Below are 23,252 nucleotides of genomic sequence, written 5' to 3'. Positions count from 1 at the left end.
GCTAAAATTATCCAAAAATCTAGTATTTTTGGATAATCCATGCAATACACTCTAGTACTAATGACTCAGATCACATTGACTCTCTTTATCAATAAGAAAGTCGGATGATGATGCATTCTAGAGTTTTTCACACCGTGTCCGCATAGCATCACGACGGCGCACACCTTACCTGCAACTCTGATACCAGTTTGAAGGGAAGAACGTGCAATGGGAGTGTGAGTTAGAAGTGGAGTAGTAGTATTGAGAGTGAGAGAGAGTGAATGCCAAGATGAGTGTTCCAGATTGTGATGGTACACAAAGAATAAAGAATGTATTTATATGTTAGGTTACAAATAAGGGTGTGTTCACATGCGTATAACTTTAACACACACGTGTATAATTTTGCATGGAGATGAAGGGACTTTATAGCCAACATCTCGCCGAGGTGGTCATCATGGTGGAAGAAGTAGAAGGTCCGACGCATGGTCTTGGTGGGATGAGCTGCATGCTAAGCATCCTAGAAGTGGTGGAGAATTTCATGCATGGACGTGCAATTTGTGCCCTATCATCACACAAGTGGGATAAGCAAAGTTCGAGCTTACTTATTGTGCATTGAAGGGTAAAAAGTGCAATATTGTCCTAATGTGACCTGTGAGAAGAGAGGAGAGCTCATAGAGAAGGATGCAGGGTTGCGGGTCTCGTTACCATTGAGAAGAGCACCACGTGCACCAGCGGTCGACCCTGCTACATTTGTGATGGTATTGACCTCTCAAGTATCTTGTGCACCATCTAGTATTGATGCTAGTGACACATCATCTATTCTAGATGCATTTGGAATAGAAGCATTTGTTGGGCAAGCATCGATTGATCCTCCTAGGTGACAACGCACTCTTGAGGCTGTTTGGGATCCACAAAAAAAAAGAGGAAGTTGATGCTATTGTTGCACGGTTCTTTTTTCACGATCACATTGCATTCAATGTTGCGAGGTTAGAATATTTTAAAGTAATGTGCAAAAAGATCGGGGAGTATGGCCCAACTTATACTCCTTCATCAGAGACCTTGTGTACAACATTGCTTGAAAGGGAAGGGCAAGCGGTGGAGCAAGTAGCTGAGAAAACCATGCGTGCATGGCCAAATAATGGTGTCATTCATTGCAGATCGGTGGAGTGACTTGCACAGAAGATCTATGGGGTGGTTGCTTACTCTCGAAGTGAGATGTACTTCATTTCATCTCATGATACTTCAGGAACAGGAAAATCGACCGATACACTTTTTGTTGAGTGGGTAGATGCAATGGATTTCATTGGCAGAGATCTTGTTGTGGGGTTTGTTGTTGATGATAAGCTCGCAAACAAGGCAGCATGTGCTATTTTGCAGAATGTCTATCCGGATATTATTGTTTCTTATTGCATGTCTCACTATTTGAACAACTTGCTAAAAGATATTGAAAGGTTGCCATGGACACAGCTTGTCATTGACAATGCAAATTTGATGGTGTCATTTGTGTTGAATCATTAGTTTCGCGCCATGAGTTTAGCGAGAAGCTAAACAAAATGCTGCTGAAATACTCTAAGACTTAGTTTGCATTCAATTTTCTTGTGTTGGGTCGATTGATCACATGTAGTGGCGCTCTGAGACAACTCTTTATTAGTGATGAGTTTATTTCTTCACCATTGGCTATCACAGTTGCAAGGATACAATGCAAAGAATTGGAATAGAATCTTGTATTTTTGGAGGATGTGAAGCACATTGATGTTATGGTGCAGCAAGTAATGCATTTGTTGAGGCTTGTGGATGGTATGCAGTCATGCATTGGCAAGGTCTATGAGGCCATGGACAAGACGATAGAGAGATTGAAGGATTTAGAGCCCGATGCAGACATGTATGAGTCCATCCATGACTTGTGCATCAGCAGATGGAATTCCTACCACTCTCCCTTGCAGGCAGAAGTGTGTGTGTTGGATCCAAAGTTTCAAAGTGGCAATCAAATGAAAGATAAAGAAGTATAGGGTGGTTGGAGGACTACTCTGGAGAGAATGGTGCCTTGATGTTGATACGAGGAGAAAAATTAGAAATCAGCTATCTGAGTATAGAGAGCAAGAGGACTCTTTTGGCTGGCCAGATGTACTTGTGGAATAAGATTGGGGCAGCATTATGGTGGGAGGATTTTGGTGCTGATGGGCAAAATGCCAAAGATGCTCATTGTTCATAGGCTTCCTTATGGTGACTAAAGCCGAGAAATGGTGGAACTCAGAGTTCTTGGCAATCCATTGGGAGAGGAACTAAGTCACCGTATAAAGGTCACTAGGTTGTGCCTTGCCTCAAGCAATCATTATACTAGTCTGAGCGTCTATGATCTCGACTGTGGTTGTGGTAAAGAAGACTAGTCCCAATCGGCAAAGCTGCTGAACTGATAGCATAACGAGAAAGAGGTAAGGTGGCTGCAAGATAAGGAGGGAGGGGGCTTAGTGCTGAAGCAAAGGAGGAGGTGTTAGTAGTGTACATATTGGTGTTAGACACATTTACTAGCCTTGGTTTTGGGTGCTTGTTTGCGCATCCAGATGGCTCATTTAGGGCTGGTGCATTTTGCCTGGGTATTGTCATGTAGTCTATATGTACTTCATTGCTCCTGCAATCTTATTGTATCTGATCACATCCACTTGGAGAGGGAGACTAGAGGTACTATTGGTCATTGCACGTGCCATCACTTGTGTGGTTTGTATGGTATATCTCATGTCTGAGTTATGGGTCCCATCACCTGTTCTTTCATTCTTTGAGTTCTTATGTTCTCTTCTTCACTATTCATTTTTCTCACTGCCTCACAATTGTGTCTTCTGCTTACGCTGCTGATTCTCACATGGTATAAGACTACCAGTATTGCAGGTTCTGTGCTTTTCATGCAGCTGTTACTCACTGTTTCAAGTTTCAAAGTGCTGTGTTTTGTTGCTCCTGTGTCACGCAGGCCTGCTGCATACTGGCAACCTGATTTCTTAATGGTCTGAGCTGCTGAAGTCTATGTCCATCACTTTTGGAGTTCGTATACATTGCTTTTTTCATCCTCAGCTCTTTGTCTTCTCTTGGCGGCCTCTCCAACAACTGGATGACCTCTTTCTGGCAGTAGACAACTTTTTCCTACTAATAAAGGTTCTAACATGTGTTTTGGAATTGCTACTGTTGTGAAGGGCTTGGACTGCTTTGTGAGGGCTGCCACACATTTCGCCTGCTATCTTTGACCCTGCATGATCTTGCATTTGTGGGTTTATTGCTTTGGGTCGTGGTAAATTCTGCGTTTTTGTTGATTTGTTCTACTTCACACTTATGTTTTGCATTTTTGGCTATAGAGAGGGTTTTGTTTGTTGGTTGCTGTGACTTGTCACCACATTCACTTCATTGCCATCTCTTTGCTTTTCTATGTGAATAGTGGAACTCGTGTTCAGTTGATAGACCACAAGTAGCACAAAACACACACACTTTTTTTCGTAATAGGTAATTATATTAATCACAAAAGAAGTACAAGATTACAAGATTGCGATATGCAAGATGGCTCTAGGCCATCGAGCATGGAGTAGATACAATCGACTCAATAGATCCTCTTTGAGACATCACAATTAAAGTACAAAGAAAGTAGAGTGACTAGAGGGGGACAGAAGAAACTACCGTGTGCCAAGGAAGCAAATCCTGTCCAGGGAGAATATCTACCAACTCAATCAAGTCGAGTTGACAATGAAGAAGTCCTTTCAAGCGGACTATATGACTTTGCACTCTTGATGAAGCATCAAAGATGAATGCATTCCTCATGGTCCATATATACCAACAATCCTAGAAGTGTAAGAAATAAAAGAGCACTTTCATATTAACATGCACAGGATCCACAAACTTGGGATGTCCAAAGACCGATAATTTTGGAAGCATTGGTAGTCCAACTACTCACAACCAAAAGGCTGATGGTAGCTCCCAAATCTTCCATCCCATCGGATGAATAAGGAACTGATGGCGAGGGGATTCTACAGATGTTTGACAAAAGAAGCAGTAACCATTGGAAATCCTCTGCTCTGTGTGTGTGTGTGTGTGCCTTGCTTGCCTTGCCCTTGCCTTGCCTGCCTCGACTTGCTCGACCCCGCCCTTGCCTTACCTACTCTGCCCCAACCTACCCTACCTTGCCCTTGCCTTACTCGCCCCACCTTTGCCTTACCTGCCTTGACCTCCCTTGCCCACCTAATGTTCTTCTCCCCACTATCTTCTTCTAAGCTCTACCATTGTTCTACTCTGTTCCGATTGACATTTGTTATAGACCAAAGAAAACAAAAGATTAAAGGAGGAACAGAAGGGAGCAAGGAAGAAAGTTCAAGAATTGGAAGAGCACGTTAGTCAGATGAAGAAATGCAAAGACGAGACCACCTATTAGATACAATAGTTTGAACCATAGAAAGAGATTCTAGTAAAGGAAATCATAACACAAATTGAAGAAAAACATCTTGAAGCTTGGGCCACCAAGGAAATCAAGGTAGGAGGCTTGGATGATGAATGGGACTAAGATAGGGGTAGGATATGTCAAAAGGTTCACCTAAACATTTTCATATGGCCACTTCTCTTCTACCTTGGGTGTTTGAATCTCTACAATGAAGGCTCTGCCACATCTATAGACTGCCCATTTTCCATGTCTTTGGGCCTCAAATACTTTAGCCAACTCTTGCTTAATGTTCTCGAGCTGGGTGGGTACGACCTCATCTACCATCCATATCATAGTTCCTTGCAAGGATCTAGATGTTTTTGTTTGACCATGATTGAAGAATCCCCAATGTTAATGAAAGGGATAACTCTACAAACCTTTCTTTGTATGTTTTCATATTTTGAACAAAACTATTATTCTCGATATCTTCATCTTCTTAGACTTAAAATAATAGGTTGACCTTAGAGGTTACTTTTATTTTTCTTTTAGTTTCTAGTTGATTATGCCTTTTTGGCACCCAAAGTAGAATGTACAAATGATGATTGATGTACTTGATTTTGTCCTTTAGGTTAGTTTTGGTCTCCACAAGACGTTAATATAACACTCACACACACATGCTTCCCCCCACCTTGCGTCGCAAAATTTTCTATTATCAGCTTGCATATCATTGGTCTTCTTTATGATTGTCCTATATAATTGGCTTGAGATTCCTTCACCAAGCCTAACATTTCTTTTTTGAGGCTTCCTTTTCGAACTTGGAGGATGCTTGGATTTTGATTTGTAGATATAGACCAGTTTCATGCTCTTTGGTGGCATAGCTAGTTTTGTTTGGCTGATGGTGGATGGATGGCTGCTACATGGATTCTTGACCCTCTATACTGACTTGGATGATGGTTTCATGTTAGGGAGGGAAGTAGACTTTTCCTATGGTGTGGCTAGGTTGTACTAGTGCATGGTAGGTTTGCACGTACAAGCTCTTTGATATTCTCTTATGTCGTCTATAATGACATCTATTCTTCTTGGGTGCATGTCTTGGCATAGAGTGAGGATACTCCTATCTTATAATAGTGGAGTTGTGCTCCTTATGTATCTTCCCTAGAGGAATGATTGCAAGAGGGTGAAGGAAGTGCATGATAATGCTTGCGATACATCTACATGATGTGGTGGACCTTGAGGGCGGCTTTCTAATGCATTAGCTTATTCTAGTAGCTGAAATCTTGGAGCTGATGTGACTTCTAGGTTCATGATGGGATGGTTTGAGAGCTAGCGGTGTTTGCTTCTAGTCAATTTCCACGTGGGGAGACACCATAGTCACATGGAACGAGAACACATACACAGAACAAGACTCTTGTTCGGAATGGGAATGAGGGCACTGAATAAATTTGGGAATGTAGCACTAATATATATTGACAAGCTTTGCAACATAAGATGATACGAGGCCCAAGACATAACTATTGCAATCTAGCATTCCCAACACATTCATATGCTTAAGAAGCGATTTAAGTATAGGATTTCTCCCATATACACCCTAAGGTAATTGTATCACACTATGCATGTTTGTGTAACGGGAATGGAAACAATGATGCTTATGGAACATTTTCCCAAGTTCCTTAATCCATGGAATGGAGTTCCATGGAACAACGGAAGACACTTCGGTGGTTTGATTGGAAGAGGGGAATTCACGGTCATGATGTGCTTCTATAGCGCTTTGTGATAGACATTGAGATCCAAACATTTCCACTGTCTATGAGTAGGGTTTAAGCATGATATGTATCGACATTGGTGCTTCTACCAAGGGGCATCTAGCGTTCAGTGAGTGCTCAAGAGTATCCATGGTGCTTCTGGTGTCATTGTTGTATATGCTATGATGTTACAAGTTTCTAGCTTTGGAGGGGTCTTCCTTTTATAGCCCGGGAAGGTGGTTTGGTAAACCTATTCGACCATATTATGACCTGTCCTAGTTGGCCAGGGAACATTTTCTTTACTATCGGGCCGAGGGTGCTGCCCCTAGATCCCTATCAGGGAACCGTTGGCCCCCCCGAGACCCCCTCCCCAAGCTAAGGGCCACTTTCATGGCCCCCAGACCCCAAAATAGGGGTCCTTGATAACTCCCACGCTCGGTAGCTCGATGCATCATGCCTCGAGTTGCTACTAGCGTAACTACTCCATCTAACCCAAAGGTTGGATCTGCAAAGGTCACCTTTTTGCCATTTGGTCACATAGACCTGATTTGGCATATAAGTCAGGATCCAACCAATGTCCCCGGGCTCACGCGGCTTCTCCTCATAATGGGGGTGTTACAACTTAGAGCACCATGGATCATTGGTGGCACCTTATGGGGGTGGGGCATCGAGCATATCTAACAATTCATTTATCTATTCATTATTCAATATCTCATTCATTCAATTGATCTTTATTTTTTAGTTTTGCTTTTTGCAGTATTGTCTTTATTTACTGTGTTTCAGTTGTACATGCTGTGTTTTCTTTTGCAAACCGTAGCATATCTCCATTGCTAGGCTTGTTATTGGGTGTTTGTTTTGGCAGCAAGGCTGATCATTTAGGGCTGGTCCATTTGTCTCGGGTCTCGTATTGTAGTCTATTTTTACTCCACTCCACTCTTATTGTATCAGACCACATCCACTCGGAGAAAGGGAGACAAGAGGTACTGCTGGTCATTGCATGTGCCATCACCTATGTGATTTGTATGGTACATCTGGTGCTGTTGAGATATGGATTCCATTTGTTGTGAAGCTGGAGTCGAGGCAGAGGAGACAGCTGTGGAGGATAAAAGGAGGGGCTGGTGAGGCAGGACGCTCAGCTAAAATTGGGTAGGGGCCAACGCAAAAACACAGAGAGAGATAAAGAGAGAGGAAGGGCGGGGGGGGGGGGGGGGCGGGGGGGTGGGTGTTGTTTGTGTTTTGGTGTGCTGGGAAGGCTGAGAAGAGCAGCTGAGGCTGTGTTGACTGTCCCACTCCAGGTGGTGCCAAAGGAAGTCAGGAGCAGGTCAGCCTGACAAGCTACAGCAGCATGCCACAGCAAGTCCCAGTTCTCCATTGCATGGCAGGTTTGGATGAACCACTTTAACCAACTAGCTTTGATTGGTTAGTCTAGAAACCAAAATCCATGAATCACAGCAGCCCTGATACCAATAAGTTGCCCTATTCTTTCTAGAATCTATTGAAAATGGGTATCAAGTTCCTGCAGTGAAATTAGTGGGTTTGAGTGGAAAGTTGTGCCAGCTGCCATTTTACACTGTTAAATATCAAATTCATCTGTTTGAAGCATATTTCACTTGTAGACAAGTAAAGGCTCACCCTTCTTATAGTTTATGTAAGTGATTAAGAAATTTGTTTTTGGAACCTCAACCATATTTTATCAGCAGGGCAAGCTGATTTTAGGCTTTAAATACCTCATTTCTTTATCATTTCGAGTAGCATTGGGTATGATGGAAGCACTTCGTTGTATCTATCACCCAGCCAATTAAGGATTATAACACCCACTTGATATATTGCCACAATCCCTTTCATTATTGTGCATATCTCAAGTCAATCAATGTGGAATTGTCATCTAGTGCTTATTTCTCTCTACTCTCCAACTATCTGCCCACTAAGTGGTAATGGTGAGTTGAGAGAACTTATAGTTTAGGCTGTGCATTTTGATCAGGCCTTCAAAAGATCAAATTGTTATTAATACTCTGGTTGAATTCATAGAGCCAATGTAGCCATTTTTTGGGCATGTAATTGATGCTACTAGCAAATAACTTGCAGAAGCAGAAGTGCGTGCAGTTGGAAGATCTTGCAGCTGAGTTTCATCTTCGAACACAGGTATTTTGTGTTGCTTTGGTATTTATTTTCAGTAAATCAAAAGTGTAATCTAGCTGGTTTAATATGCTCAAATTGCTAGTTTCAGTCCTTGCTTAATTATTGGATACTGTCCACAAATGCAGGATGCCATCAATAGAATTTTATCACTTGAGAAACTAGGTGAGTGTTGTGAGTTGGTTGTCATGATTTTACTGGAAAAAGTGTGGATGTGATATATTCTAACCGAGCAGTTTACACATGCTTTTCATTTGAAGGTCGCCTTTCTGGTGTAATGGATGATCGTGGAAAGTATATTTACATTTCACTGGAGGAAATGAGAGCTGTAGCAGAATACATAAAGAAGCATGGTCGAGTAAGCATTGCCCACTTGGCAAGCAAATCAAATGAGTTTATTGACCTGGAACCCAAGTTAGTGCAAGATAGTGCAAGTGAAGGCAGTAGCTTGACAAATCTGGACAGTGGATCACCTCCAATCTCTGTAATGTAGTGTCTTCTCTATAAAGTTTCTTGATTTTCTGTGTACCTAAATTAGGGTCTATATGGCATATCAACAGAGATAGAATATGTAGATAGAACTCAACAATTTAGGTGTTTGTATAATTGAGTTCCACTGTCAATGTTTCCTGGTGGTGCATTTGCAAGTGTTACTTTTTAATGAATGGTTGTCTTGGAGACATTAGGATTTCTTCTAGATAGGAAATTATGTTGGAAGATTTGTGACAATGTAAAAATGTCACTGTCTTTACACTGTAATGGGTTCTGGTCCACTAGGACACGTGTCAGTTCTCTCCCCTGCCCCCAAAAACAAAATTCTATATTCTATATTCTTGTTTAAACCAATGGGTACCAATGAGAATATAGTAAAAATTTATCTTTTTTTGGATTGGATGACAATGGCTTGGATGGCAACAACAGCCTGTATGGTTGAAATTACTAGATTTGCAAAGAGAACATATCAGGGGTGCAAATATTACTCAGTACATTCTTCATATTACAAAAAAGAGAATTGTGTTTTTTCATGAAGCATTGGATTGCCCAGAAAGATGCACCTTAAAAATCTGTGTCCAGCTACTAATGCTTCTACTTGCTACTTGAGAATAATAGCCTTCACATATTTTCAATCCTTGAGGATACCCATGGTTTAGTATCTCTTAACCCAAACGAAAAGAAATTGCCTTTTATTTCAACTAATATTTTGATAATTGGTTTTCACTTCAATAGTGTATGTGCCTTACAAAATTTTAATGTAAAGGTGAATCCTTCAATCACTTTTGAAGAAGATTTTGACTCATTTGAGGCAATGTCTTGTGGAACATTTGTGATTGTATATTTGGAGACAATTGTGGTATTGACTTCATATGAGGATGCATCACTCATTGTCGATGCATGCACATCACGCCATGGTAAAGTGTTCTTGAAATTCACACCACCAACCCAATAATGAGACTTCTCCACACTTGGATGCTCCTTCCTTAGAAAATCACATACTTTAAAAAATATGATCCATGAATGTATAATATATGCTACAAAAGAATGGGCCATTGACATTAGATTTGGAATGCCAAATTATAAGAAGATATAAGTAGTAAACTTCAAGACATACCATCTAGTGGGTAATGTTGGTTTCTCCCTATGTATTGATAACTATCTTTGTAAAATCATTGACTACTCTATGGAATTCAGTTTGAGTGGAACAATTTATTGATGGTTTCACCATTATACACACTAGGTTATCAAAAGAAATGCTAAAATTTGGTATGAGCATTCTTAAGATTGGGATCTCTTTCTAAATCTGTATAGTCTTTGCACAAATCTTTCCATAGCTTCCACTTTAACTTTCATGGCTTGTCGATCATGTTGCCCAGAAATCTCTTTGCCTTCATCTCACTTGTTAATATCACTTTTTTATAAGACTTACAGACACATCCCCATTATTTTTTGCTTGTCTCACCATCCTTGTCGAACTCGAGAAACAAGGATGCTAGTTGTGGTGCCACCTTGGGTTGAATATTAACTCCTTGCTTGGGTGGTTTGGAGAAATCTATGCTCATCGATCCTCAAATGTGAATGAGATGTACAATCCATGGATCCTTTCATTGAGGATTTTTTTCCCTTCATTTTGTAGGAGTCTAATCCAATGCATGGGATAAGGTTTCTTGATTCTTTTCTTTCCATACTCTCTTTGGTTTAGGTAGCCTTGGCACATTAGTCTCGAATGGAGCTTGTGGTGTGCATGCTTTACTAGTCTTTTGGAGTTGTGACATTGTTGATACTTAGGAATCAATGGCTTTAACCTCAACACATATTTTGGGTTGACTCAAAAGAATTTGTTGCTTGAGATCCTTGTGAAAAAGAAGATGCTTGTGTTAATGAAGGACTAGATTGAGGGCTATGAGGAATTGGTTGCATAATCACAATTCTTTGTGCATGTGTGAAATCCTCTATGCATAACTATCTAGGTCATTGGAATAGTGCAAACTCGGGAGGAAGATTGCCAATCGATGGAGGGTGGCTTGGAAATACATTCACTAGAATGCTTCCCCCTACACTTTGGCTCGGAGTATGGGGAGGTTAAGGTGCCATATGGAAATACATAAGCTTATTGCTTAATATCAAGTCTTGGTTTATATGTGATATGGTGTTGGAACTTCTCCATAGGGTTGCTATCTTTTGAGTCCATTGATTGATAGACAAATTGATGGGATTTGCTACCAAAATTCTCCCACCTTATGCATGATAAACATCACATATTTTTAGTAATTTGTTGGGATTTGATGTGTGTGTGTGTGTGTGTGTGTGTGTGTGTGTGTGTGTGAAATAATAATTTAAACTAGCATGTCTTGAACCAAGTTATTAGGTTTAAGGATTGTGAGTTAATTGGCCAATATAATTCCAATAAATGTGTATACACACAAGAATTATATGCAAACCTATGATTTTTGTGCAATGTTCTTATCGTGTTATTTGTTTTAACTTCAAGGCCAGTTATCGTCCAAATCATCAACAGTCAGTTTGCAAGTTCATAACCAATCAAAGTGTCTATTTAGCATCTCGGTGTTTAATCTCTTTTACACACAAGAGAGGACATGACTTGTTATTTACCTACTAAATTGTCAAATTTTGTGTCCACTTTTAGGTGAAGAGTCTCCTTTGCTCACCTTACAAAGTGACAAACAAGGGTACTTTTTGCATATCTAGGATAACAACTTGATATTTTTATCATTTTTCACTTTTTGATAGAGCTTTTAATTTTGGTATGTAAAGGTATCCTACCCATATTTATGCCAAGTTTCAAAAAGTCCATGCCCACACTCTAGGCATGTAGTGATTGATTTACTCACACACACACACACGCACACACACACACACACACACACACTCTCTCTCTCTCTCTCTCTCTCTCTCTCTCTCTCTCTCTCTCTCTCTCTCTCTCTCTCATTGACCTCTATCCTTCTTTCTTCCACCATACTTCTGGCTCTGCATTCTTATAGACATATTATAGTCCATGCCTCATCCACTCATTCAGGAAGTCTTTTAATTTAAGGGCTCTTGTCATGTATGTTAAGAAAAAATTAACATCAATTTCACCCATTTTATGTGTTTGTCTTTTCATGACAAGGGGTGGAGAAAAGCTCATAAATTTGTATGTGACCTCATTTTGGTTTGGATTTTTGAGGTTTAAAAAATCTTCGAAGAGTGTAATCTACCTAAGCAGAAGACAAGCTCTCTCTCTCTCTCTCTCTCTCTCTCTCTCTCTCTCTCTCTCTCTCTCTCTCTCTCTCTCATTTTCTTGTGCTTCCATAGCCCCACATCTCCTTGACATTTTTCCATGCATATAAGCTACACAAGTGAAATTCAATTGAGACAACTATTGTGGGTTAATGCTAGAGTAGTAGCACTACATGCAAGGAATGAAAATTTAAGATGATCATGAATTTAAATAAAATAGGGGGAATATATAATATGGATGCACTTTTACATAATTCCAATGTTCTAATATTGAATTTAATGTTCTAATGCTATTATATTGAATAACTTTTCTCTATATAAAACATCATAATATAGTCACCAATATGGATTATTATCACATTTGTATAATTAAATTGTAATACTTAATGTTGTCTAATAATGAAAGTTCGTATGCAACATCACAATTGTCTTGCACCTTGTTGTCTTCAACTCTTAAATATTGTATAATTAGAGTCAATTATTTGACCTATGAAACCCTACAAATCAAGTACTAGAGAAATATAAAGTTTTGTAAGTTGTCTGAAAGAAAGCCACCTTTTTGTTTTCAAATGAAAATGATACATATTGGATGATGCCCCTCTTGTTTTTCCTTTTTTCGCCTCATGTGAACCAAGCCTTAAGGCCTTCTTGCCCATTTTTTGGGAAAAATCTTTTTGGTTGGCCCTTTTGCACTCAGTTGTCCATCCACCAGCTAGGCTAGTGTTGTAACTAGCCTAAATGGGAAAGGGCTATAAGACCACATATAATTTGTTGATGTGTTATCCCCATCACAACAACACTAAACACAATAACACACTTGTGATGCCCAACACAAATGGAAACCTAATCTTAGGAAATTTTGTAAGGAGACTGTTGTGATAAGGCTTGGTTTCTTGTTGTAAGAGGCCCTAGTCTACTCTTGGAACACTCCATTATTACTTTTACTAGATTCTCATTAAAGTAAACTTGGTCCACAAATAGATTTTTAAATACATTTACCATGGGAACTTAAAATTTGACACCCTAAAACACATGATTGAACTATGTATCATATTCTCTCTTATGCCATATCTCCCTTCCCCCTCCTCTCTCTCTCTCTCTCTCTCTCTCTCTCTCTCTCTCTCTCTCTCCTTTGATTGAGCACTGCATCTAAACTTGTGAATATAGTGCTCCAAAAATGGCTATTAAACTTTTTATCATGATTGCTTATGAAATTGGCTAGCATCCTAGATAGATGGATAAATATACTTTGCAAATAGCCATGCTAATTCATATTTTTTCATAGTTGCCTTCATTGGAATATATCTATGCATTTTATGAGTCTATTGCATACTATCTAGATGGCATCACGACCACAATTGGTAGTAGAAAGTAAAGCAATAAAAGCTATAGAGAGACTTTATCACTTTCCATTAGAAATCTCTAAGGGATATAAAAGCCCACCTGCCTTCCAACACTCAACTTTGTTCACTTGGACATTTTGGCATAGAATAATGTATTGTTCTATATCCTTATGCAATCTAGACCAATAAAAATGTGTACATACATGTGCTTAGGTCTTCTTGATCCCTAGATGACCTGCACTACTAGGACTAACATGACACTTTTAAAGAATTTGTCATGGAGTGTTTGAGTCCTGGGGGTACACGTATCCTTTTCTGAAGCAAGTACTCGTTATCGATGGTAAAGTTCTTCCATCGATTGAGCTCATCACTTATAAGAGAGGAGCCCTATGTGGAGTTTACATATTCTGCATGGATTGGTGAAAGATCCCTTCTTATAACCACATTCAATACCTTTGCATAAGATTGATCATGCTCACATTTGTCTTATAGATTTTTAATTAGATTCCTCTTCAATACTATAAATGAGAGAGTGTCAATCTTAGACATTTTACTCAGAGCATTAGAGCTACAAGATTATAATCCTTGTGATATTGTAGCATGTAGTCAAATCCTTGAAGACATTTAGCCCATCTAGCCTTTCTTCCTTTGAAATCCTTGTGTATAGTAAATCACTTGATAACTTTAATAAATGTATGGTAAAATCTTGCCAAGCCAAGGAACATTTGTAACTCTTCCAAATTTGTAGGATGAGGTCATTGTAAGATAGTCTAGACATTGTCTAAATCCATTCTAATACCTTGTTTGGATATTTTACGGCCAAAGTAGTGATATTCCATCCTAAAAATTTCACATTTACTATGCTTCTTGAGCAACTCCTATAAATAGACAAGAGTAAAGGGAGTGAGCCCGAAGTGTAAGTGCATGAGTGGAAGCAAGAGCAATAGACAAAGAGAGACACAAGATGTGGGAACTCCAAATAACAATACAATTCCCAAAGGAAAACATAAATCCAAAGATAGAACTCCTATCTGAAATATTACTAGCCTAATCCACATTTGTGTAACCATGCAAGTTCAATGGTACAATCATATCACTCTCATGTGTAGTAAGCTCTTAACATTGACATCCAAAGGTAAGCTCTTAACATTGACATCCAAAGGTATCGAGATTGGCTTACAACAACTGATAATACCATACTTTTTTAGCATATCCAAAGCATGTTGTCTTTATGATAACCATATACCATTTGTAGTTCTAATTATTTCTATTTTAAGAAAATAGTAAACCTCTCCCAAATCCTTGATCTCAAACTTAGTCTTGAGAAGAAACTTCATATGGTCAATCTCTGTCCCACTATCACCAACCCATGATAATCAATTCATCTACATATATACTAATAACCATAATACCCACATCACTCTCATATACATAAAGTGAGTGATCAACTTATATTGTGTAGAATCCAATGCTAATAAGATATTATTCTACAATCCTATCATGCCATGCCTTGGGTACTTACTTCAGCCCATATAATCATGATAATTATCATCCACATAACTAGTTGGTTACTCAACGTAAACTTATTCTTGCAACTCTCCATGTGAGAAGACAATTTTAATATCCATTTGATATATAATCCAACCCTTTGATGCACCCATTGCTATGAAGGCCCTCACAAGAGCCATTTTAGCTACCACTAGAGCAAAAGTCTCCTCACAATCAATAGTACCATGAGTCTGTGTGCATACCCTTTAGCAAGCCTTATAGCACTCAACCGATCCATCAAACTTATGGTTCACCTTGTAAACCCGTTTGTTGCCAATATCTTTCTTGCGTTTGGTAAAGGCACCAAATCCCATGTGCCATGTGCCTTAAGTATAGCCATTTCTTCATCCATAGCATTATCCCAATGCTCATTATCCATTGCATTCTCAAAACTAGTGGTCTCTATAGCTCCCACAACCTTAGCCATGTATGCATAGTGATGAGCTATATAGTTATCATCCATGGCATTATCCCAATTCTCATTATTCACTAGGTCCTCAAAACTAGTGGGCTCTATGTACTGCACAACCTTAGCTATAGAACCTTTTGAATCCACATCAACATGAGAGAAACCTAATGATATATTAGTCATAATAGATGAGTCTCCAAGCTTCTCCTTGCATTTTCTTAACACTTATGATGTACTTGGTGGAGTGACCTATGGCTGTAATCTACCACTTCAAGGTTTATCAACAGACCCATAACTAGGAGACTCACATGTCCCACTGAATGTCTATGACTCTTGACCTGTTTTCTACAAGTCACATTCTTATGCACATGAGCCCTAGTTGTATCTGCACATTGCTATACCGACTTCTCATTTCATCAAAGAAGACATTCTTGCTTACTCTCAACTCATGTGTCATATGGTTATAGCATATGCATACCTTCTATTTAAGAGAATATCCCAAAAATACACATTTTTTTGCTTTGGGATCCAATTTACTGCACAACTCATCATAAATGTGCCTATAAGCAATACATCCAAATGCTTTTAGATGGGAGATATTTGGCTTTTTCCATGTATGATTCTCCTTAGGTGTCATACCATGTACAATAGCCATAGGTATCCTACTCGTAATATATATTCTAATAGCAAATGCTTCATTCCAATAGTAATAAGACAAGTCTCTTTTAGACATCAATGCTCAAGCCATCGTTGTAATATGCTTGGCTTTTTGCTTAGCAACTCCATTATCTACATGTAAATTGCCTTTGAATACCATTTTCCTACAAGAAATAAAAAAACTCTTTAGTGAAGTACTCTCCCCCTCCATTCAATCGTAGGCATTTAATATATTACTATATCTCCTTTTCAACCAAAGCCTTAAAGCTTTTAAAGAGAGAAAATTGGACACATTACTTTTCTCACATAGAAAGTAAATCCATACTTTTTGAGTATGATTATCAATGAAGGAGACATAATACTTGTACCCACACGTAGTTGCAATCTTTGTAGGACCCCAAACATTAGGATATATAAGCTCAAGTAGCTTCTTGTATACATGCTTTTCATGTGGAAATGCACGTCTTGCTTTCCAAATTGACATGTTGCACATACTTTATGCATCCCATCAATAGAAATTTGATATGATGTCTTTGTTGCCTACTCGAGGCACCTAGAAAATACATTGTGAAGGCAATTCAATGAGACATGTTTGTAAACTGTAGCTTGTACAGAGTGATGTTTGTGGTTTAACACAAACAACATCTTTTGACAACTATCTATACTTCATGACTTTCATTGATAAGTACTCTAGGTATGCATTGATATATGATTTAAAAGCTAAGTTTGAAGTATTTTCGTGCTTCAAACAGTTTGTTAGCATGGCTGAAAATTTATTGTGATGCAGAGTAGGCACCCCCCATTTTAATCAAGGAAAAAAAATTGTCAAAGGAATTTAATGCATGTCTAGATTAACGTGGGAAAAAACACCATAGTAAAATGATATAGATGAGAGGAATAACAAATCACTCATGGTGAAGATGCAAACAATGCATGGCTAAGATTCATGCTTTGTTGCATAGTTTCTGGCTTAAATTTGTTGTATTTATAGTCTATGTACTTAACAAGTGTCCCACTAAAGTTTTGCAACCTATCACTCTATATGAGACTTGGCATGGTGAAAAGCCATCTATAGCTCACTTGTGTGTTTTTGGTTACTTGGTTTATACTTTGGTTCTAGTGCAACAATGCAAGAAGTTGGATAACAAGGCTTAAAATGCATTTTTATGGGTATAGTACTGAAAGCAAAGGTTATAAATTATACCATCCACAAAAGTGTATCTTTATTAGCTATGATATTTTCTTCACAAAAGATACTTTTCATCCTTTACTTTCATGTACGAAAGAAACATATGTATGCTCACAAGATATCTATGACACTTTGATGTTGCCTCTTTCTAGTGGTGTGCAATCCAATGCAGTGCCGAATCATGTAGTTTTTTAGCGTATGTAGATTCCTCATGATAAAGCCAATTGGCCTATTTTTGATAAAAATGTGAATGATGCACTTCTTGATGAGGGAGTAGAGATTGAGCAGTCTATGAAAAATGGTTGGTGCAAACATTGTGTGATAGTAAGTTGGATGCATCATTGGCTAGTCATACTTGTTCGAGGTCTCTAAGCATCTCTTATGCATTAGATTGTTATACATTGGCTATTTCTATTTGTATGATAAGGATGAGCCTATGGCTTTTGGAAATGCATAAAATTTAAAAAATTGGGTGGCTCCTATGCAATCTAAGTACCATACTATTATTAAATATGGCACTTGGTTCTTATGTGATTTACCTCTTGTGGTAAGAAGGTCATTGGTACCAAATGGGTTACAAGTCAAAGCACAAGCTAGATGATAGTGTTGATCGCTAGAAAGCTAGACTTGTGGCAAAGGGTTATGCTCAGTAGTAGGACATTGAATTTGATGAAGCATTTTCTCCCACTTGTCATATGATAACTATTCATAGCATTTGCACATTAGCAGCTCATAATGGTTGGAATGTACATCATTTAGATATCAAAACTACATCTCTGAATGGTGATTTACATGAAGAAGCGAATGTTTTTTAGCATCATGGTTTTGTGTAGAAGGGGCAAGCAAACAAAGTGTGCATATTGAAAAGGGATTTGTATGATCTAAAGCAAGGAGCTTGGGCTTAATATGAGAAGATACGTGCATACTTGATGGCATATCATTTTCAAAATAGTCCCACTAAGATCACATTATATGTTAGAGATGAGGGTAATGTGCATATGATCATTGTGCATGTTACTTGTGGTACTAATGAGACCTATATTATTGGATTTAAGGTAAAGTTCAATTCAACTTTTGACATGTTGTATTTGTGCCCATTACATCATTATTTGGGCATTCATTTTAAGTAATGTGAAGGAAGTATCGCTTTATGTCAAATAAACTATGTTAATATATTATTGCAAAGATTTGGTCTTGAAGATTGCAAGGCTATTGCTACTCGTATGAAAACATGCTTGAAGTTGGGCCTTCATGATGTAAGAGTACCTTGATATCTTCCTCTATCAACAAGCTATTGGAAGTTTGATTTATGTATGCATTACAAAGTGTGACACTGAGTTTGTAGTCTCACAAATTAGCGAGTTTATGCATAGCCCAAGCAAGTCTAAGCATTGGTAAACAAGAAAGCTGATCTTTTGTCACTTGAGCAACACTCAGCTTTTTGAACTTTTTTATCCCAAGGGGGGACCATTGCAACTAGATTTACATGCTTTTTTGGAGTTTGAATGGGCTAGTTGTTATGATACTTGTGTATCCACAAGTGGTTTTTGCTTCATGCTTGGTAGCTCAAGAAGTAGCCCACTATGGCCACTACTAGTTGTGAAGCTGAGTATACAGCATCTTTCACAAGTACGGTTGAGTATGTTTGGCTTAGAGGCCTCTTAATTGATTTGGTTATTGAACAATCATCTACCACCATCATCTTCACTAACAATCAGAGCACATTGGTAGTTACACAAAATCTAGTGTTCCATGCACATACTAAGCACATTGAGGTGCACTATCATTATGTCATGGAGAGACTCTCTACAAGAGAGACCATCTTGGCCTATGTGCCGACGACAACCTTGTAGATCTTATCACAAAGGCTTTGCGTGGTGAAAAGTTCAAAAATTTCTAAAAAGCTTTGGGTTTACTTCCCTTTGTGGATTGATATAATCCACCATGCATGGAACTTCCCTATACATGAGTGCTAGCTCTTATTCACTACATCACTCATGGGGGAATTTATTACTATATTTTGGTAGTGATGTGTGTGAACACACATAGGACTGTCGGGGCACTTTTTTCTTTCTTTCAGAGGTTGTTTTCCCTAGTCTTGTATTCACTTTTAGGGCATACTTAGTCTTATAAATCTTCTCTATCGATACCTCTCAATACACTTTGAGTTATGCTCTCTCAAGCTTCTTCTTCTCCAAGTTGCGTCCTTGCATTTGTGCAACCCTAAATCAACACAAATTTTGTATTGAAATCACAAATTTCCCTCTTGTATGGAAAATACAACTTTGTAATCAAATTGCAAAATGATCTTTGTAATGGAATTGAAATCGTCTTTGTATCACTTTTCATTATTTTTATCATTGTTGCATTTGTTTCAACAAGATTGTGTGGTGGGAGGAAAACTTGTTTCATGAGAGTATCTCTACCTGGTGTATTTCTCTCTTTGCTCTGAGACACTTGCACATAAGATTTGTCATAACTAACATTAATTTTGAAAAGCACATTTATCTTAGTTAATCTATATTCAATCAACTCATCTATTTATAATTCAAATAACGTGGGGGGTGAGAGTATACATCCTTGATTTACTCCTATGGTGTTGTCAAATCTTTCAAACATCCCTTTATTTGCATATACGGCATGCCACTTTCTCATAGAATGCATAGATGCTCCACTACATACCTTTTGACACACCCATTTGCTATAATCTCTGCATGATACATGCTTGAGGTATTGTGTGAAATGCCGTAAGAAATTCTACAAAGCAACAATAGAACTTCTTGCCTTGAGCCTATCATTCCTCATAATGATTTCTTTGAGTGTGAGGATGTGATCCAATGCGGTGTATCTATGTCTGAAACTATCCTATCCTTGTGCTCCTCTATCCTCCCTCATAGCCCATGCACTAAGCTCATGTTCCAATATGGAGTGTATATCTTGGTCCCCAGTGTGTGGCCAACAATGATGGTTCTATAGTTACTACAGATCAAAGAATCATTGCTTTTAAATAGTGGAACTATAGTATGTTCTGACCAAATCTCAAGGAATCCCTCACAAACTAGCCATATCACACTCTCTCTCCCTCATATATATATATATATATATATATATATATGGTCACGTTAAAAGAGATCCAACTTGATGTGTGCTAGGATAGATGGAGATGCATTTATGTATATGTGTGTTTATGGATAGAGGGAGATGCTACACCACGGTTCTTACATTTGCAATCATACCTTAACTACACAAAAGAAAAAAGAATGAGAAATTCATGGATGTGGGATATCATTCAAAGACTTAGTTTATTGGAGAAAATGATATGATATCTATAATTATTGTTGGTATAACATAGCATATTGTAAGGTGGATTGACCCATTGGATATGGGTAGTTATGACTCCTAACTCTATCTCAAAAAAGGATTAAAACAAGAATGAAAATCAAGGAAAAGAGAAAACTATATATTTGACTTATCACAAGATAAAATAATAGATAAATCTTTCTAGATACCCCTCATCTAGTGCTTGTTAAGAGTGGGTAGCAAGTTGAACTACTTTATCATTTTGATAGATAGTCAAACATGGTTGTTAGAGAGTGGGTTCCATGTTGAATCCACCCCCTTTGTGTGTGGGTGGGTGTTATGCGTATGGACACATGCATGCTTATATGCATGCATATGTGTATGTGTCTAAAGAAAGGGTGTTAAAAGAATCCATTATCTCAACAGTGGGATGGAGTTTCTTTCAAAGCCATACCAATAATGTTCACGACAAAAGATGACGATAATAAAACCACTAGTGACTCTAGCATAATCATCTATGAAATTTGGTTCATGAACATCATAACATTATTTCATGCATGGAGTTTTCAAAGTTACTTTAGTTTCTTCCAATCATTAAGCTTTCCCTTTTTCTTTTACCATGGCTCTCTTCAACCAATAAGAACACTCTCTCAATCATTTCCATAGTTAGATTTTCTCCAAGTTTTCAATGGTTGAATTAAGGTTGATCTTTCTATGATACACTTTAGTATTAACTTATCCATCAAATAATGACTAGGTTCCTCTTCTTATATATCTAGTTCACATACAACTTATATCATTTCCTTATGAAGTCCTATCATGAGTATCCATTCTAAGGGTTATGAAACCATGTATAATCCATTAAAGTTGAATAAAATTTCTGATCTTCATGAAACCTTAGATTAGACACTAAGGTTCTTAGTCTTACAAAGCACCTATGAATCTCGTGTTACATGGCTACTCTATCTTAGCCCCTTCTATTCACCTACTCTGTCACATACACTACTCACATTTCTAGTCTCAATTAGATATTCTCTCAAATGGCTACTCTATCTTAGCCCCTTCTCTTCTCACCTACTCCTTTACACATACTCTTAAAATTTCTAGTCTCAATATATGACACTCAATTCATATCACTCAACATAAGCAAAGTTTCTTACAGAGACCAAGGCCTCTAATCTTCTTTGAATTGCACCATGGCTACTTCCACCTAAAAAATGGTACCATCCACATGATAGAAGGAGATAAAAATCAAGGTGGGTACCTAACACTAGTATATTAATTCTTCTTAATGTTGTTGGGGTAAAGGGTAATGGTCAATAGCTGGGTGGCACCCCTTGTATACATATACACTGTACAATCATATATCAATGAGATGATGACAAAGAATAAGGATACCATTGATTTTATATCCACATAACTCTCTTGTGCTATTCTCTCTCTCAACCTTCTTGGACTCCATAGCTTCTACCTCGCATCCTACCATTGCTTTGCTCTCAAAACTGGTATCAGAGTGGTGTTTGTTAGTGTTCATTTGAGCTCATGCTTAGAGTGAGGAGCATAAGGAGTGAAGCTTTTTCATGAAGATAAAGGATTTGAGCTTTTTCTTTGACATTGATGCTTGCTATTTACACATTGATAAATGTACTATCCTCCTTATTAAGATCTAGATTTGAGTCAAGAAGGTGCTTGATTCATTGAGGCTCGATTTGAGGTTGCAATGGCTTGATCTGGTTACATTTAGGTAGTCATTAGTGGCTCGAATTGATGCAAAATAGCTTGGGTTTAGATGCTCAAAAAAAGGTTAGGGATGCTCAAGATTTAGGAACATTGAAGCTTTTCAAGAGAAGAGAAATTAGCATTCTCTTCCATTTTCTTCCTCTCAAATATATGTGCAATAGAGGAGAGTAAAAATACATTTCATGTTCACTTTGGAGCCATTCTATCCATTTTGAGTGGATATAGAGCATGCTACAGAAATCATTAGATAGTTATGGCATCTTGATAGTACTTTTGTAATTTGACTAGAATTTTTGCATATGATATCAAATTGAGGTGTTATTATAGATCAAAGCAAAGAGTATGACAAGAGCTACAAATCCGAGCAATCATAGAGTTGATGCTCAGGAGTTTTCAATTCACTATTTTACACAGAATAGAATAATTCTGGTTTGGATATTAGTTTTAGATAGTAGCTAACACTCGAAGGCTCTTGGATTACTATTGGCTTGGAATTACATAAAGAATTTGAAAGATTTTTATCTTAAAGGATTTATCCCGTGCTATTTGTGGTCTATTTGTAGAGATTATGTACAACATTGGAATTGATTTGTGAAGGTAGTTTGCATATTCTTGATCTCTAGCGGTTGTTTTATGCTCAAAAGATAGTCAATACTCGAAAGAGCTTGAAAAAATTCACATGCCTTTGGGAGTGCTAAATTATCATTTTTGTGTAAGTTTTATGCTGTTTTAATATTTGGATAGCCATTTTTTGGCTTTGTAGGGCACTTTTTTTGGAGTTCGTTGTCTATTTTGAGCTTGCACTTGGGTATTCCTTGTCATGCTTGGTGTGTGTAGACATAGTCTTGTCATTATGGCTTCTTCATTGAGTTCAAAGAAGGTATTGTTCAGTATTAAAATGCTTGACAGCATGATTTTTTCACACCAAAAATAGCAGATCTACAATGTATTAGTCCAAAAGTAGGCGAAGCTAATCATATATAGTGGGATTAAGCTACTTCAAGACATGGATACAAAAGTATGGGAGGAATTGGATGAGCTAGAATACTCCAATATTATATTGATACTCTCAAACTCCATGTAT

At 38.0% G+C, this 23,252-nt stretch overlaps 2 protein-coding genes across 3 annotated transcripts in view; both read left to right on the top strand.

Annotated features, from left to right (window-relative positions):
* The window catches only part of LOC148022674 (uncharacterized), a 29,613-nt gene extending 22,002 nt beyond the window's left edge, over window positions 1-7,611 (top strand). Inside the window, exons 2-3 of the mRNA XM_087695108.1 lie at window positions 7,060-7,257; window positions 7,407-7,611. Of these exons, the coding sequence (XP_087551234.1) occupies window positions 7,060-7,257; window positions 7,407-7,503 (295 nt within the window). The 3' untranslated portion in view covers window positions 7,504-7,611. The remainder of the gene's footprint in view (window positions 1-7,059; window positions 7,258-7,406) is intronic.
* Window positions 1-9,190, top strand: part of LOC148022673 (DDRGK domain protein) — a 61,885-nt gene extending 52,695 nt beyond the window's left edge. Inside the window, exons 6-8 of one of the 2 annotated variants that reach the window (XM_087695110.1) lie at window positions 8,197-8,253; window positions 8,376-8,412; window positions 8,508-9,190. In XM_087695110.1, coding sequence (XP_087551236.1) covers window positions 8,197-8,253; window positions 8,376-8,412; window positions 8,508-8,740 — 327 coding nt within the window. In that variant the 3' untranslated portion in view covers window positions 8,741-9,190. The remainder of the gene's footprint in view (window positions 1-8,196; window positions 8,254-8,375; window positions 8,413-8,507) is intronic. The other variant, XM_087695109.1, reaches the window with a different exon arrangement.
* The last annotated feature ends 14,062 nt before the right edge of the window (window positions 9,191-23,252 follow it).

The sequence above is a fragment of the Lygodium microphyllum genome, chromosome 16 (genome assembly GCF_053477565.2).
Source record: "Lygodium microphyllum isolate KBCC chromosome 16, Lygodium_microphyllum_v1.1.10, whole genome shotgun sequence".
In the NCBI taxonomy this organism is placed as follows: Eukaryota; Viridiplantae; Streptophyta; class Polypodiopsida; order Schizaeales; family Lygodiaceae; genus Lygodium; species Lygodium microphyllum.
This window is presented reverse-complemented; position numbering and strand designations above follow the sequence as displayed.